Source organism: Gopherus flavomarginatus, chromosome 7 (genome assembly GCF_025201925.1).
Source record: "Gopherus flavomarginatus isolate rGopFla2 chromosome 7, rGopFla2.mat.asm, whole genome shotgun sequence".
Taxonomy (NCBI): domain Eukaryota; kingdom Metazoa; phylum Chordata; order Testudines; family Testudinidae; genus Gopherus; species Gopherus flavomarginatus.
The window spans coordinates 1,364,731-1,381,493 of NC_066623.1; the positions used below are offsets into that span (position 1 = coordinate 1,364,731).

At 58.5% G+C, this 16,763-nt stretch overlaps 1 protein-coding gene across 2 annotated transcripts in view; it reads right to left on the bottom strand.

Annotated features, from left to right (window-relative positions):
* Positions 1-15,857, bottom strand: part of UNC5A (unc-5 netrin receptor A) — a 35,878-nt gene extending 20,021 nt beyond the window's left edge. Inside the window, exons 1-6 of one of the 2 annotated variants that reach the window (XM_050961764.1) lie at positions 15,636-15,857; positions 11,115-11,258; positions 10,690-10,793; positions 7,589-7,769; positions 7,105-7,272; positions 5,756-5,920 (exon numbers count right to left, since the gene is read on the bottom strand). In XM_050961764.1, the coding sequence (XP_050817721.1) occupies positions 5,756-5,920; positions 7,105-7,272; positions 7,589-7,769; positions 10,690-10,793; positions 11,115-11,258; positions 15,636-15,825 (952 nt within the window). In that variant the 5' untranslated portion in view covers positions 15,826-15,857. The remainder of the gene's footprint in view (positions 1-5,755; positions 5,921-7,104; positions 7,273-7,588; positions 7,770-10,689; positions 10,794-11,114; positions 11,259-15,635) is intronic. The other variant, XM_050961765.1, reaches the window with a different exon arrangement.
* Between the last annotated feature and the right edge of the window lie 906 nt (positions 15,858-16,763).

A 16,763-nucleotide genomic window follows, 5' to 3' on the forward strand; every position in this document is an offset into this window, starting at 1 on the left:
CTTGAGAGGTGATTCCGGCAATTACAGGCCGATAAGCCTGACTTCAGTATTGGCGAACTGGTTGAAACTATAGTAAAGAACAGAATTGTCAGACACACAGATGAACATTGTCAGGCATGTAGATAAACTTATTGTGTTGGGGAAGAGTCAACATGGTGTTTGTAAAGGGAAATCACGCCTCACCAATCTACTAGGATTCTCTGAGGGGGTCAACAAGCATGTGGACAAGGGGGATCCAGTGGATATAGTGTACTTAGATTTTCAGAAAGCCTTTGACAAGGTCTCTCACCAAAGGCTCTTAAGCAAAGTGAGCTGCCACAGGATAAGGGGAGGTGCTCTCATGGTTCAGTAACTGGTTAAAAGAGAGGAAACAAAGAGGAGGTATAAATGGTCAGTTTTCAGAATGGAGTGAGGTAAATACAGTAACTCCTCACTTAAAGTCGTCTCAGTTAACGTCATTTTGTTGTTACATTGCTGATCAATTAGGGAATATGCTCGTTTAAAGTTGTGTAATGCTCCCTTCTAATGTCGTTTGGCAGCCTCCTGCTTTGTCTACTGCTTGCAGGAAAGGAGGGATAGCTCAGCGGTTTGAGCACTAGCCTACTAAATCCAGGGTTGTGAGTTCAGCCCTTGAGGGGGCCACTTAGGGATCTGAGGCAAAAACCAGTACTTGGTCCTGCTAGTGAAGGCAGGGGTCTGGACTCAATAACCCTTTGGAGTCCCTGCCAGTTAGGGGAGCTAGGTATAGCTCCACTAATTTTATTTATCTTAATTTTAAGAGCAGCCCATTGCAGCTAGCTGGTGGGGGCTTGGAACCAGGGTGGACCAGCAGCCCCCATCAGCTCCCCGCTCCCTTAAGTTCCCTGTGCAGCAGCCGCCCAGCAGGCTATCAAGGCAGTTCAGCTGTCCCTTCCCCCACTGCTGTGTGCTGCTCCTGCCCTCTGCCTTGGAGCTGTTCCCCAAGCCTCCTGCTTGCTGTGCAGGGGGGGAGGAGGGGCTAATGTCAGGGTGTCCCCCTCCCCCCTGCTCCTGCACCCCACTTACCCTTTCTCCATATAGAGCAGGGAGGGGACACGGATGGAGAGAGACAGAGAGAGGTTGGGGCAGCAGCTGCTGTCTCAACATCCTGATCCACTTCAAAAGACAATGCGCTGAAGAGTGGGTCAGCTTCCTTAAAGGGGCAGTGTGCATCTCTGGTGTGCGTCAGTCTCTGTCTGCCATGCTGTCTCCCCTCCCTCGTGTTCCTGCTGCCTTGTGTGAGAGGCTACAGTAACAGTGTGTTAACCCTTGAGGGCTCAGCCAGTGCTAGGTCATCATTTAGCAGCAAGGCATTCCCTGGGAAACATCCCTCCCTCTTCCACCCTCTAACTTCACCACCTCAACCAAGCTTCACAGTCGTTATAGCTGTGAACAGTAATACATTGTTTGTTTAAAACAATTACTCTGTGTACATCTATATAATATATAGTTTTTTGTCTGGTGAAAAAAATTTCCCTGGAACCTAACCCCCTCATTTACATTAATTCTTATGAGGAAATTGGATTTGCTTAACATCGTTTCGCTTAAAGTTGCATTTTTCAGGAACAGAACTACAACATTAAGCGAGGAGTTACTGTGGTGGTTTTCCCAAGGGCTCTGTTCTGGGCCCAGTCCTATTCAACACATTCATAAATGATCTGGAGAAAGGAGTAAACAGTGAGGTGGCAAAATTTGCAGATGATCCAAAACTACTCAAGCAGCAAAGAGTCCTGCGGCACCTTATAGACTAACAGACATTTTGGAGCATGAGCTTTCGTGGGTGAATACCCACTTCGTCAGATGCATGTAGTGGACAGGTAAGTTCCAGGAAGACTGCGAAGAGCTACAAAAGTATCTCACAAAACTGGGAAACAAATTGGCAGATGAAATTCAGTGTTGATAAACGCAAAGTAATGCACATTGGAAAACATCATCCCAACTGTACATATACAATGCTGGGGTCTAAATTAGCTGTTACCACTCAAGCAAGAGATCTGGGAATCATCGTGGACAGTTCCCTGAAAACATCCGTCACTGTTCAGCGGCAGTCAAAAAAGTGAGCAGAATGTTGGGAGTCATTAGGAAAGGCATAGATGGTAAAACAGAAAATATCAGATTGCCTCTATCTAAATCCATGGTAGGCCCACCCCTTGAATACTGCGGGCAGGTGTGGTTGCCCCACCTCCAAAAAGATATTGGAACTGGAAAAGGTTCAGGAAAGGGCAACAAAAATGATGAGGGGGATGGAACGGCTGCCGTATGAGGAGAGATTAATAAAACTGGGACTTTTCAGCTTGGAAAAGAGACGACTAAGGGGGGATATGATAGAGGTCTCTAAAATCATGACTGGGGTGGAGAAAGTAAATAAGGAAGTGTTATTTACTCCTTCTCATAACACAAGAACTAGGGGCCACCAAATGAAATTAATAGGCAGCAGGTTTAAAACAAACCAAATGAAGCATTTATTCCCACAACACACAGTCAACCTGTGGAACGCCTTCCCAGATGTTGTTGTGACAGCCAAGATTATAACAGGGTTCAAAAAAGAACTAGATAAATTCCTGGAGAATCGGTCCATCAATGGCTATTAGCCAGGATGGGCAGGGATGGTGTCCCGAGCCTCCGTTTGCCAGAAGCTGGGTATGGGCGACAGCAGATGGATCACTTGATGATTCCCTGCTCTGTTCATTCCCTCTGGGGCACCTGGCATGGGCCACTGTCAGAAGACAGGAGACTGGACTAGATGGACCTTTGGTCTGACCCAGTAGGGCTGTTCTTACGTTCTCGTGTCTTGCTTACAATACTCCTGCTAATACAGCCCAGAATGACGTTCACTTTTTTTGCAACAGCCTTACACTGCTGACTCATATTTAGCTTGTGGTCCACTATGACCCCCCGATTCCTTTCTGCCGTTCTCCTTCCTAGGCAGTCATTGTCCATTTTGTATGTGTGCAACTGATTGTTCCTTCCTAAATGGAGCACTTTGCATTTGTCCTTATTGAATTTCATCCTATTTACTTCAGACCATTTGTCCAGTTTGTCCAGATCATTTTGTATTTTCATCCTGTCCTCCAAACCACCTGCAATCTCTCCCAGCTTGGTATCGTCCGCAAATTTGATCAGTGTAATCTCTGTGCCATTACCTAACTCACTGATGAAGATATTGAACAGAACTGGACCCAGAACTGATCCCTGTGGGACCCCACGCGTTATGTCCTTCCAGCATGACTGTGGGCCACTGATAACTACTCTCTGGGAAGTTTTCCAATCAGTTTTGCACCCACCTTATAGTCAGGGGTGGCTCCAGGCACCAGCACGCCAAGTGCGTGCCTGGGGCGGCAAGCCACGGGAGGGCACTCTGCCTGTCGCTGTGAGGGCGGCAGGCAGGTCGCCTTCGGCAGCATGCCTGCGGAAGGTCTGCTGGTCCCACGGCTTCGGTGGACCTCCTGCAGGCATGCTGCCGAATCCACAGGACCGGGGACCTGCCGCAGGCAAGCCGCCGAAGGCAGCCTGCCTGCCGCGCTCGGGGTGGCAAAATACCTAGAGCCGCCCCTGCTTATAGTAGCTCCATAGGTTGTATTTCCCTAGTTTGTTTATGAGGAGGTCATGCGAGACAGTATCAAAAGCCTTACTAAGTCAAGATGTACCACATCTACCACTTCCCCCCATCTGCAAGGCTTGTTCCCCTGTCACAGAAAGCGATCAGGTTGGTTTGACACGGCTGACTGTTACTTATCATCTTCTAGGTTTTTGCAAATTGGTTGCTTCATTATTTGTTCCATTATCTTTCCAGGTAATGAAGTTAAGCTGACCGGTCTGTAATTCCCCAGCTTGTCCTTATTTCCCTTTTTATAGATTGACACTATATTTGCCCTTTTCCAGTCCTCTGAAATCTCTCCTGTCTTCCATGACTTTGCGAAGATAACTGCTAATGGCTCAGATATCTCCTCAGTCAGCTCCTTGAGTATTCTAGGATGTATTTCATCAGGCCCTGGGGACTGGAAGACATCTAACTTGTTTAAGTAATCTTTACCATGTTCTTTCCTTATTTTAGCCTCTGGTCCTACCTCATGTTCACTGGCATTCACTATGTTAGACGTCCAATTGCCACCAACCTTCTTGGTGAAAACCAAAACAAAGACATCATTAAGCACCTCTGCCATTTCCACATTTTCTGTTACTCTTTCCCCCTCATTGAGTAAGGGGCCTACTCTGTCCTGGGTCTTCCTCTTGCTTCTAATGTATCTGTAGAATGTTTTCTCATTACCCTTAATGTCTCCAGCTAGTTTGATCTTGTTTTGTGCCTTGGCCTTTCTAATATGGCCCTACATACTTCTGTTATTTGTTTATATTCATCCTTCGTCATTTGACCAAGTTTCCACTTTCTGTAGGACTCTTTTTGAGTTTCAGGTCACTGAACATCTGGTTAAGCCAGGCTGGTCTCCTGCCAGACTTCTCATCTTTCCTACGCAGGGGGTAGTTTGCTCTTGTGCCTTTACTAATGTCTTTGAAAAACTGCCACCTGTCTTCAATTGCTTTTCCCCTGAGACTTGCTTCCCATGGGAGTGTGCCCCTGAGAGTGCAGTGTGCGTGCCAACGGGCCTGGAGATTGCACGCCAGGCTGCCAGTGCATGTGTGTGGGTGAGTGTACATGTGTGTGTGCGGGTGCACATGTGTGTGCACACATGTGTGTGCATGCGTGTGTGTGCACGCATTTGCAGGGCACCTCCTGGCTCTCCCGTCACCTGCCCACCCACCCACCCACCAGCTGGCTGCAGGGGATGGGTCGGCGCTGTGAGAACTTGTGATTTTATGTAAATGGCAAAGCGAGGGCCTGGCAAAGCTAACGAGCTGCGCACTGATGGGCCCTTCTGCTCAGACCCCGGAGGCTGCCTTGGAGCTCCCTCTGCAGAGCCTCGGGTAGTGTCCCCCACCCGCCGCAAGCACATGGGCACCAGACCCCACAGCACAGCCCTGGACCCACCTGAGCCCCCGGGCTGGGCTCTCAGAGGGCCAGGATCAGATACACCTGGTGGGTGGGGTCCCCTCTGTCAGACATGGGCTGGGGGTGCAGAGGCTGCAGGGAATGGTGTGGGGTGGCCAAGAGGTCAGCCAGGGGGTCTTACGGGGCGCAGATGCTGCCAGTCCTGCTAACTGATGAGCCAGGACTGACGGGCCCAGCCCCACTTGCCGGCCTGGCAGCTGGCATGTGCCACCCCCCAGCGCCATGGCACCAGAAGCTGTGAATAAGGGGGAAGTTTTCTGAAGGTTTTGTATGAACACAGTGCGTGCCTCAGTTTCCCCTCGGTGTCACACAAGTATCTCGGTGTGGGACAAGGGTGTGTGATCGTTGCAGAGACCCCAGAGGGCAGGTGTCATGCCGATGGGCCGCCTGGGCCCAGACAATGGCTGACACTCTGTATCCTGGCCCAGCCTCTGCACGGAGCCAGCCAGAGGAGCTGCAGGCCAGCAGACAGAGGAGGGGGAGTGGGCGTGACTGCGGCTGGGCTGCTGGAGGCTGCTCAGTCTCCTGGGTGGGACGCATGTGTGTGTTGGACTTTGCTGAATCTTCCTGCGCTCACATGGTCTGTCCTATGCTGCGCTCCAGGCGACTAATAACCTGTCTGTGCCACAGGGGCTTTGTGGCTGAGGGGGTCAGGGGAGTCCAGCCCCTGGGGCTCTGTGGCTGGCAGGGCAGCGCTGGGGACGGGCAGGACCCCAGGGAGGAGATACTCACCGTGGCTGCAGAGCTCGGTGGTGCAGTTGCGGGTCTCCAGCTCGGCTCCTTGGCAGTCCTGGCCCCCGTTGCGAGGCGCCGGCTCCGAACACTCGCGGCTCCGCCAGTGTGTGCAGTCCAGAGCGCACAGCGACCACCGGCTCCAACCTGACCAGCCGCCGTCCACTGCACACAGCAGCCAGTGAGCACACAGGAACCTCGGCCAGACCTCTGCCCCACTGCCCCCTGCCCCTCCACCTCACTGCACCTCCCCACTGCATGTCACTGCACCTCACCCACTGCATGACACTGCACCCTCCCCACTGCACTTCACTGAACCCTCCCCAATGCACCTCCCCACACCCCACTGCCTGGCCTCACTGCATGTCACTGCAACCCCCCCACTGTGTCCCACTGCCCCCTCCCTATTGTGCCCCATTGCCTTTGGCTCCTTGCCCGACTTTCTAACGGGGTCGGGACCACAGACATGGGACGGAACAACACGGACACGGGGGGGTGGAGATGACAGCTGGGAGAAGAGGGGCTGGGCACAGGGTGGGAGGACTCACAAAAGAAAGGAACCTGCTGCTCAGCCTGCAACCCCGGCTCAGGGAGCGGGTGACCTCCCTCCAGTCACAGCATGCAGCAGCTTGTCCGGCACCGCTCCGGGACGGCCCAGGCCTGGGACAGTGGAGGCTGCGGGTTGGGACTGAGGGGCACCGGCAGAGCTGGGGAGAGGGGGCACAGGGCTGGGCTGGCAGGGGGCTGCGGGTCAGGATTGAGGGACACGAGCAGAGCTGTGGGGAGAGGGCACAGAGCTGAGACAGTGGGGCTGCGGGTCAGGATTGAGGGGCACCAGCAGAGCTGGGGGGGGGCACAGGGCTGGGATAGCAGAGGCTGCAGGTCGCGATTGAGGGGCACTGGCAGAGCTGGGGGGAGGGGGCACAAGTCCGGGACAGTGGGGGCTGCGGGTGAGGATTGACTGGCACCGGCAGAGCTGGGGGGGGGGGCACAGGGCTGGGATAGCAGAGGCTGTGGGTTGGGATTGAGCGGAGCAGTGCAGGGCTGGGACAGTGGGGGCTGCGAGCTGGGAGTGAGGGGCACTGGCAGAGCTGAGCCGAGAGGGTGCAGGGCTGGGCTGGCAGGGGCTGCGGGTTGCGATTGAGGGGCACCGGCAGAGCTGGTGGGGGGGCACTGGGCTGGTCGAGTGGGGGCTGCACGTCAGGATTGAGGGGCACCGGCAGAGCTGGGGCAGGAGGTTGCCCCACCCCCCGTGCACTTCTGAGCACGGCTGTCCCCTGGTGCCGTGTACAGGTGCCTGGGGCTGGCAGAGCGATGGGCGCGGGGGCATGACGTGGCCGAGCGGGTACCTGGGCACAGGGTGGTGCAGGCGTTTTTCTGCACATTCTGGCCCTCACAGAACGTTCCCCCATTGAGGGGTGCTGGGTTGGTGCAGCTCCGGCTCCGCTTCTGCCAGCCCTGTCCACAGCTGGTGCTGCAGGCCGACCAGTCTGTCCAAGTCGACCAGCCGCCGTTCACTGGGGTGGGAAAGGGACAGAGTCAGCGCAAGCCCCTGGCGCTGGGCAGGGCAGCACTGGGAGACTCCCAGCTGGGCTCCCTGCAATGGCAGGCTGGGCACCTGGCAGGGGGGCTGCCCACGCTGGGGAAGGCGCTGCCCAGGGGCACCCTGCTCCTGGGGGATTCGCTGGCTCCAGGGAAAGCTTCTGGGCTGCAGGGAGATAGACAGGGAGACACGGGGAGAGGGGACACAGCTGGGGAGTCCTGCTTTGCTGGGGTTTCCCTGCGTCACAGCTGGTTGCAGCCCCTGCTCGCCCCCCCTCCCCAGCTCCTTACCATACACGGTGACAGCGGCGGAGGAGCTGCGGCGACGGGCCACCATGTTCTTGGCCACACAGGTGTAGTTGGCCGTGTCGGCCAGGCGCGCCCGCGGCACCACCAGGCTGTGCTCCGGCGTCACGTACACACTAGCATCCAGCGCCGGGTCCACCAGTTCCTCATTACGCAGCCACTCCACCTGCGGGCAACGGGCATCAGGCAGGGGCGGACACGGGGCGCTGGGGCAGGAGAGGACACGGGGTGCTGGCGCAGGCAGGGGAGGGGAGGAAATGGGGGCGCTGGGGCAGGAAAGGGAGGGGAGGACACGGGGTGCAGCAGCAGACAGGGGCAGGGCCTCCCAGAGGATTCGGGGGGCCTGGGGCAAAGCTATTTTGGGGGCCCCTTCCATAAAAATATTGCAATACTATACAATACTATATTCTCATGGGGGCCCCTCTGGGGCCCAGCACAAACTCCTCCACTTCCTCCCCTTCACGGGTGGCCCTGGAAAAAATAAACCTTCTGCATCTCGGCACAAACCCAGTTTTGAGAAAACTTCTTTACAAGGTGTCACTGATTCTCAGCATCAGCTGGTGCTAAAAGGTACTAAAGCTCATTAAAAGGGTTGGACAAATATTTTCTGTCAAAACTTTTTCTAGATCGAAAACCAGGAGTTTTTAAAAAGCAGAACAAAATCACAGACAATGTCTGCTTTCCTTCAACATTTGTTGTGGTTTTTTTTAACTGAAAAGCTGAAATTAGTCTACCAAAACCTGAATACGGTTTAGGGTTTCAGAAGTGTGTGGCCAAATATTTGCTGCTTGCTGTGTTTGTTTAAAGAAACAATACAAAATTCTGCTTAAAAAAAATCCAAAACTTTTGAACCACCTCAGCTTGTGACCAAACGCCTGAGCCCAGCCAGTCAGAGATTTTCCCAGGTTTCTGACACTCTGCTGGCTTCCTTGACTCATATCCGTCTCCATAACTTTGGGTTCATTTAGGTTAGAACATAAGAACAGCTAGACTGGGTCAGACCAAAGGTCCATCCAGCCCAGTATCCTGTCTACTGACAATAACCGATGCAGTGGCGGCTCCAGGCACCAGCGCATGCCTGGGGCAGCAAGCCGCAGAGGGCAGCCTGCCGGTCCCTGCGAGAACGGCAGTCAGCCTGCCTTTGGCGGCGTGCCTGCAGGAGGTCTGCCGGTCCTGCAGATTCAGTGGCAATTTGGCGGTGGGTACACTGAAGCTGTGGGACTGGCGGAGCTCCCGCAGGCGCGCCGCCGAAGGCAGCCTGACTGCCGTGCTTGGGGCAGCAAAAAACCTAGAGCCGCCCCTGGGCCAATGCCAGGTGCCCCAGAGGGAGTGAACCTAACAGGTAATGATCAAGTGATCTCTCCCCTGCCATCCATCTCCACCCTCTGACAAACAGAGGCTAGGGACACCATTCCTTACCCATCCTGGCTAACAGCCCTAATGGACTTAACCTCCATGAACGTATCCGTTTCCTAGAGACTGGCTCCATGGGGTCCCTCACAAACTGGAGACAGTTACTGTGGGTTTGTCTTTAGTATAGACTATGTACATACTCCATGAACTGAGCATTTGAGCGTGTTCCAGAATCTGGGATGAGCCTATGTTGTGAAAACTGAAATGCTCAAAATAGCACATGCATGTGAATGGACACAGGATGCTGAAATTAAATTAACCCGGGGTTCTCAAACTGGGGGTCGGGACCCCTCAGGGGGTCACAAGGTTATTACTGGGGGTCGCAAGCTGTCAGCCTCCACCTTAAACCCCGCTTTGCCTCCAGCATTTATAATATAGTGTTAAATATATAAAAATGTGTTTTTAATTTATAAGGGGGGGTCGCACTCAGAGTTTGCTATGTGAAAGGGGTCAGCAGTGTCAAAGTTTGAGAACCACTGAATTAACCCCTCTGAAGCCTCAGGGAATGCTGGGGTGGGGAGTCTCCCTTGGTAGGGTCTGGAAGGAGGTAGGTGGTGTAGGATATTGCTCTTCTCAAGTGATCCCTCCCCCAGTGGCTAATTTTAAATGCAGCTACCCTCCCCTGACGTGAATCTCCCTATGGCACTGAAATTAAATACAGACTATAATTTGGCATTTGAGAAGTGACAGGGATGGTAGCCCTAATGGAAAAGCTAACAGCTTGGCGCTTCTGCAAGCCTCAAACTGCTGAATGAGCTTTAGGGCACGGAAGGCTGTGCCTCCCAAACAGCCTGGCCCTGCCCTCTATCCAACCCCCACCCACTTCCTGCCCCCGACTGCCCGCCCCCCTCAGAATCCCCAACTCATCCTGCTCCTTGTCCCCTCACCGTCCCCCTGAGACCCCCCCCAACCACCACCTGGGACCCCACCCCTGCTCCCTGTCCCTTGACTGCCCCGCTGAGTCCTGACAGACCCCCAGAACGCCCACGATTCAACGCCCCCTCTCTGTTCCCTGTCCCGCCGGAGCCACGCTGCAGCTGTCCAGGGATGCTCCTGGATGCGCTGAGGCTCCGGGTGAGGGGTGGAGGCGGGGTCAGGTCAAGCTGGAGGTGGAGAGGGAGCCTCAGCCATTCTTGTGGGGGGCCCCTGCAGAGACCGGGGCCTGGGGCAAATTGTCCCACTTCCCCCGCCCCGGGCGGCCTTGGACAGGGGAGGGCAGGACACGGGGGTCTGGGGCAGTCAGGGGAGGGGAGGACATGGGGCGCTGGGGCAGGTGAAGGATGGGAGGACACAGGGGCACTGGGGCAGGTAGGGGAGGGGAGGACATGGGGTGCTGCAGGAGAGGGACTTCCCAGGCCAGTCCCCGCCCTGTCCGCCTGCCCTGCACTCCCTGGGCCCAGGCTAGCGTGCTCCATACATGCAGGTTACAACGCCTGCTTGCGTCCGGCTTACCCAGTGACCCAGGTCGCCCCAGGTCAGGACCTGGTCCCCACCGCTCCCCACTTCCACCACCTTTGTGCCACCTGGATCTGGGGGGATTCAATGTCCTTGCAGGTGATCAGTGACGCTGTTACGGACCCCACTGGGGGCCCCCGACCGCGGCTCATTCCCGCTGAGTTACAGAGCGAGGCCTGGCCCTTGCCAGCCACGGGAGGCGTGGTCCCTGGACTCACCTCGGCCGGCGGGATCCCCTCCGGGGGGCGGCACGCCAGCACGATCTCCTGCTCAATGGAGACCTCCCTGCCCATCGGCTCCTCCTCAAAGTTCTTCCTCAGGTCTGGAGAACAGGGCGAGAGAGCAGAGCTGGCTGAAAAGAGAAGCGCCTCCAGGCCAGGTGGCTCTGACCCCTGGCATGGAACCCCCGGCCTGGAACCCCAAGGCTGGCACAGGCCTCAATAACCCTGCACAGCTGGGACACCTGCCTGGGCTAGGGGATGCCAGGCAGACGCTGGCCTGGCTCCCACGGGGCTGCATGAGGGCGGCCCAGCTGTGACTCAGGAGGGCTCAGCCCTCTGGATCTTGAGCCAGGGAGCTCCATGCCCCTTGCCCAGGGGGCAGCAGCTGTGGTGCCAGTGGAGGGGGTGGCGGGTGCACTCACAGGCAATGCGCACATAGGCCTTCTGGCTCTTGGTGGTCCCTGAGGAGCTCCAGGCGACGCACTGGCACCAGTACTCCTCCAGCCCAAAGATCCGCTCCACCTGCTGCCGGAAGATATCGATCCGGACGTCCATGAGGGGCAGCCCTGGGAGAGAGCAGTGTGTCAGGGATCCGCCGCACCTGGGCAGGAGGGTGACACGCTAGGGTGGCACTGCCCCTTCCCCCAGCCCTCGCAAGGGCCAGCCCATTGCAGAGCGCATGCCCAGATGGGCCCCTCGGGTCTCAAGGCAGCTCGGCCCAGGGGCTCCCCTAGATCTGTGGCGCTCATGGCGGGGGGTGGGGGTGAAGAGCTGCCATCCCATCTTCAAGCTGGGCCGCCAAGACCAAGGAGAGTTGTCTGTAATGTTTTATGAGTCCTGTGTGTGCCTCAGTTTCCCCTATATTGTGCATGGCTCCGGGGGTGGGGTGGAAAGGACAGTTTGCTCTCAGGGAGGCTAAGAGACAGAGGCGGACATGTCGCTCGCGGTCTGAGCCAGGGTGGGGCACTGAAAAAAACATGGCTGAGTCTGACTCCATCTTATTGGAGAATCTGAGACGACAATGGCAGATCCAATCGCCAGGACACTGACCCCTCCCGCCCTGCGGCCCAGAGATGGGCCCCCCCAGCAGGGAAGCTGGGCACAGACCCCAGCTGGGGAGCAAAGACCGGAGCAGGGGGGATAAGAGCTGGCTGCTGGGAGGAGCCGGGGCTCTCACGGAGAGACACAGCCCCTGACACTGGGGTTCCCTGGGGGCTGGGCTGCCTCTCTCTGGGCTCCCCGAAGGACTCCCTGTGCTGTGCCCGCTGCCTGCCCAGCCCCAGTGCTGGGGGAGTGTTGCTGCGAACGCTGGGCGAGGGGCATTGCCCCCTGGGGAGGGGGCACAGCGGTGTCTGGCTCAGCTGGACTCGCTGGCAGAGCTCACAGGGGGATGTGGGGCTGGAGCCCAGAGGTTCAGTCCGAGGGGGCGGTGAGGCTGCGGGGCCCCCTCGGGGGTCTGACCCACTGGAGGGGTCCTCCAGAGGCTGTTCCAAAGCTCGGGCGTAGCACCCAGCCTGTGCAGCCCTGACACACACACCCCAGCTCTCTCAGTGCCCCTCAGGCTCGGCTTGCAGCCCCTGCTACCCCAGCCCTGGGCACAGCTGGCCAGCGGTGCTGCTGTATCGTGACAGAGCGGTGCTCAGACTGCTCCCCCCTTGCAGAGCTCTGCACCCATAGCCCACTCCCCGGCTCCCTCTGACACAGGCTGGCTGGGGCTGCAGCCCCGCCCCGGGACCCCTCCCATCACACACGGCCTCGCTGACAGCTGCTGTCCCCGCCAGGCTGCGGAGACACCTGCCCTCTGCCCCGGGAGAGCCAGCAGCTGCAGGAGCAGAAGGAGCCTCCAGCAGGGAGGAGGGACGAGCACTGGAGGTCCGTACAGGGACACGTGGGGCAGGGTGCTCCCCCAGCTGCCTTGCACAGCCTGGACTGGGCACGGCCCCCCAGGAGCCTGTGCAGGAGGGCGGCACAAGGACACCCCTGAGCAGGGGGCTCCAGAACAAGCCATCCACCCCCTGGAGTGGGCAGAGTCTGGTCACCCCCACAGACCTGGAAGAGGGAGCGGGAGGGGGGCAGATGGGAGCCCAATGATTTGCATGCGAGGGACCGTGCATGGCACAGCTCTGCACACAGACGTGACCAAGTGGGAATGTTCTTAATGTTTTTCCTGAGTGCTGTGTGGGTGCCTCAGTTTCCCCTCTGCCTTTCTCGAGTGTCTAGGGGGTGTGACTGTTGCAGACCCGTAGGGGGCCAGTGTGATGCTGTCTGGACAGAGAATGTCTGACACTCTGTCTCCTGGCAGCTGATGGCCTGGGCCCCTCCTCTGCAAAGGTGCCAGCTGAAGGTGTTGGAGGACAAAGGGATCAGGTGACCTCCTGGCCCCCGAAAGGGACAAGAGGGGGAGGGGCTGGAGAGTTTCTCTATGGGCTGGCTGGAGAAATGGAGGGGCCTCCCCTGGCCCCCCAAGATGAACCTGACTGAGGGTCCTGTTGTCTGTACCGGCAAGTCCTGTCCTGGACTGTGTTCCTGTCGTCTAAATAAACCTTCTGTGTTACTGGCTGGCTGGGAGTCCCGGTGAGTCGCAGGAAGCCGGGGGTGCAGGGCCTGGTCTCCCCCACACTCCGTGACAAGCAGCCCTTCCACTCCAGGGACCCCCGTGCTCCCCAGGCAGGCCGGCGCCAGCAGGGGGCAGCGCGGCCCTGTGGGGCAGAAAGGCTGATTTCCTGGTTCCCAGGCCCAGCCCGTTGTGCAGGGGATCGTGGGCACTGAGAGATGCCGTGGCTGGGGCGGGGCCTTTTCCCCAAGGCAGGTCTGAGTGGGACCAGCTAGGCTGGCATGGCCCGGTGCAGCGGAGGGAAGCACGGGAGCTACAATTCAAGGAGACCCTTTGACTCGCTGTCCCGTGGGGCTGCCCCACTCCTGGGCACTCGCCAGCTCCAACCGCCCCCATCCCCAGCCCAGCCCTGCATGCCGGGACACGGCGCCCCCCAGGGCTCCCTGCTGCCCTGGCAGTGCAGTGATGGGAGTGGGGGGAGCAAGCCCTCCCATCTGTGCCAGCCTCCAGGCCCGGGCAGCGTCAGGCCAATGAGCCGACGGCAGGCTCTGAGCCAGGGTGTGATGCCTCCCAGTGCTCTGAGGAGCTGGCACATGGCCTGGCTGCAGAGTCTGTGCCATGGGACAGACCTCGTCTCCAGCCAGGGCTCAGCCAGCGAATGCGGGGTCCAGCCGTGTCAGGCCCAGAGCGGGAGCATGGGCTCGACCTGCTGCCTTCCCCATGTAGCCATGGCCTGGGATGGGCCCAGACACCCACGCATGCTGTGCTCCCAGCCCAGCCCCCTCACGACATGGTGGGCACACGCCCCGGCTGTGCAGCCCTGGGCCCCTCCACGGCTCTGGGACAGCAACTCCTGGGTGTGACAAAGTGGGGGGTTTCTCATTTTTTCTGTGTTTTCCAGTGGGTTGCATGCAGAGGGGGTGGGACTCAGTGTCCCCGGGTGCTACTGGTTTAACGAGGGGAGAGGAGAGGGAGTTTGTCGGGACACAGGACCGGAGAGGGAACTCGGGAGCCCAGATGATGGCCTGGAGGATGGAGACCCCAGCAACTGGTGACCTGGTAACCTGAGGACTCAGCTCAGGAGTTGCAGCCGATTCTGGCCAGTGGGGGACAATGGGCTGCAGGGAGAGGACCCCAGTGACCTGACCAGCCGGTTCCAGCCAGAGGGGCCAGAGGAAGGAGGAGAGGAGAGGAGATCCAGGCAGGGGCGGCTCCAGGCACCAGCACGCTAAGCGCGTGCTTGGGGCAGCAAGCCACGGGGGGCGCTCTGCCACCACCGTGAGGGCAGCAGGCAGGTTGCCTTCGGCAGCATGCCTGTGGAGGGTCTGCTGGTCCCGCGCTGTCGGTGGACCTCCTGCAAGCTGCAGCCGAATCCGCGGGACCGGGGACCTCCCACAGGCAAGCTGCCAAAGGCAGCCTGCCTGCCATACTTGGGGTGGCAAAATACCTAGAGCCTCCCCTGGACCCAGGCTTTCCTGTTTTACAACCCTGTTTACCTGGAGAGAAGACAATGGACAGAGGGGGCTTGGGGCCGGGGATATCGGAGGCCCAGCTGGGAAGCAGAGGGGCTCTGGGCTGGAGAGGGGGAGCAGGCAGGGCCCACTGGGGATGCAGGGGGACTGGGATGTGCTGTGCTGAGGGAGGTCAGGCCTGAGGCCCTGAGAGTTTCCTGTGCTGGGTTCAACTCTCAATAAACCCTCCTGTGTCATGCTGGCTGAGAGTCGCTGCGGGCTAGAGAACAGGGGGCATCAACCCCTTCGGGGGGTGGAGGCCCGGGGGGTCCAGAGCGAGGGGACTCCCTGAGAGGGCCCATGGCACAGACGAATGTGTTAAGACTCAGAGAGGTGCGGCTCCTGGAGGTGGAGGGGCCTGACCCTGAGAGAGAGTGGATCCCCGAGAAGGGCTGTTGCACTGGAAGGGGCACCCCCCAAGGACCCACGAGTGGGCACCATCTGTGCATCGTAACACTGGGACAGCAGGAGCTGGCCACGGGGTTGCCAGGAGCGGGGATGGGTGGGTAGGTAGGGAGCAGGCCTCTCCCCCAGGCTCCTCCTTCCAACACCAGCTCAGTCACCCCCAATCTCTCTCACCCGCCCCCCACTGCCCCTCCCGCATGACCCGAGGCAGGTCCCCATGTTGCAGCCTGGCCACCCTGTGCTGGGGGCACACGTCCCGCAGGGACCAGCAAACTCGCCTCACCGGTGTCCAGATTCACCCCAGGCCTGGGGGCGCCTGGAGCCAGTGTCAGAGCAGCCCAGGCCTGGCCGGCTCGTGGGGTCCCCGGTTGGGCACAAGGTGTGCAGGGCACCAGCTCTCCTTGCTTCCGGCCATGGGCACCGCTGCCCCTGCCCCGATGCCCAGGCCCCAGCCCGGCCAGCGCTGCCCTTACCTGTGCCCTGGTCCGTGCTGCGCTGCGTGACGTGCTCGCCCTGGTGCACCCACTCCCCGTTGCACTTGAAGTAGATCTGGGTGGCGGGCATCGCCCTGCAGGCCAGGCTCACAGGCTTGTTCTTGACGATGTAGACATTTTGGGGCTCCAGCAGGAAGTGGGGCAGCAGGTCCGAAGAGGCCCCTGGCATGGGGTTGGCCACTGTGGCGCTCTGCTGGGCACCTGTCAGGAAAGGAGAGAGGCTCAGAGCCCCCAGGGCCATGGAGGTGGGGCAGTGAGCCAGGCTGTGCCCTGGGGTAGCCCCGAGGAGAGCAGCCTGGGGAGTGCCCAGCCAGCTCCAGCCTTTGGAGTCACCAAGTCCAGAGCCAGTAGGGACCCTGGGCTCACCCTGTCTAACTCCAGGGAAAGCCCACAATCACCCGTAGAAAACCTCCTCAAAAGGCCCGTAACAGGGAATCCACCAGGACCCTCGGTAAATCCCCTGTTAAAAAGGGGCCTCTACTGCCAGTCTGAATTCATCTGCCTTCAGCTTCCAGCCCCTGGGTGGGCTCAGATCTTTCCTCGTGGGATGCAAGGGCCTGTTAGCGAGTGTTTGTTTCCCATGTAGGTACGGACAGACTGGGACCAACTAACCCCGTAACTCTCTCTTTGGTCAACTCGACCAAGGGAGCCCCTGGAGTCTGTCACTACAAGGCAGGTTTCTAATCCTTTCATCATTCCCGAGGCTCATCTCTGACCCCTCCCCACTTTACCAATGTCCTTCTTGAACTGTGGGCACCAGAACTGGGCACCGGATTCCAGCCGCGGTCGCACCAGTGCTGAATACAGAGGGAAAATCACCTCTCTGTGCCACTCGCAAGCCCGTCCCCAGCGTGGCTCTGGGCGCTCACGTTCAGGTGATTCTCCACCATGGCCCCTCGCACGTATGGCCGCCATGCCTGACCCCTGGTGCAGCTACGTTCTGCTGTCTGACGTGCAGGGTTTGCCTGCACCCTGGTCACCAGTGATCCAGGGCTCTATCACTGACCTAGGCTCTTCACTACTTCCCATGCCCAGGTCTGATGCCAACTGCCAGCTCTTTTAGGGGTGGTTTTATGTTTTCTCCCAGGTCACTGATGAAGACGTCCA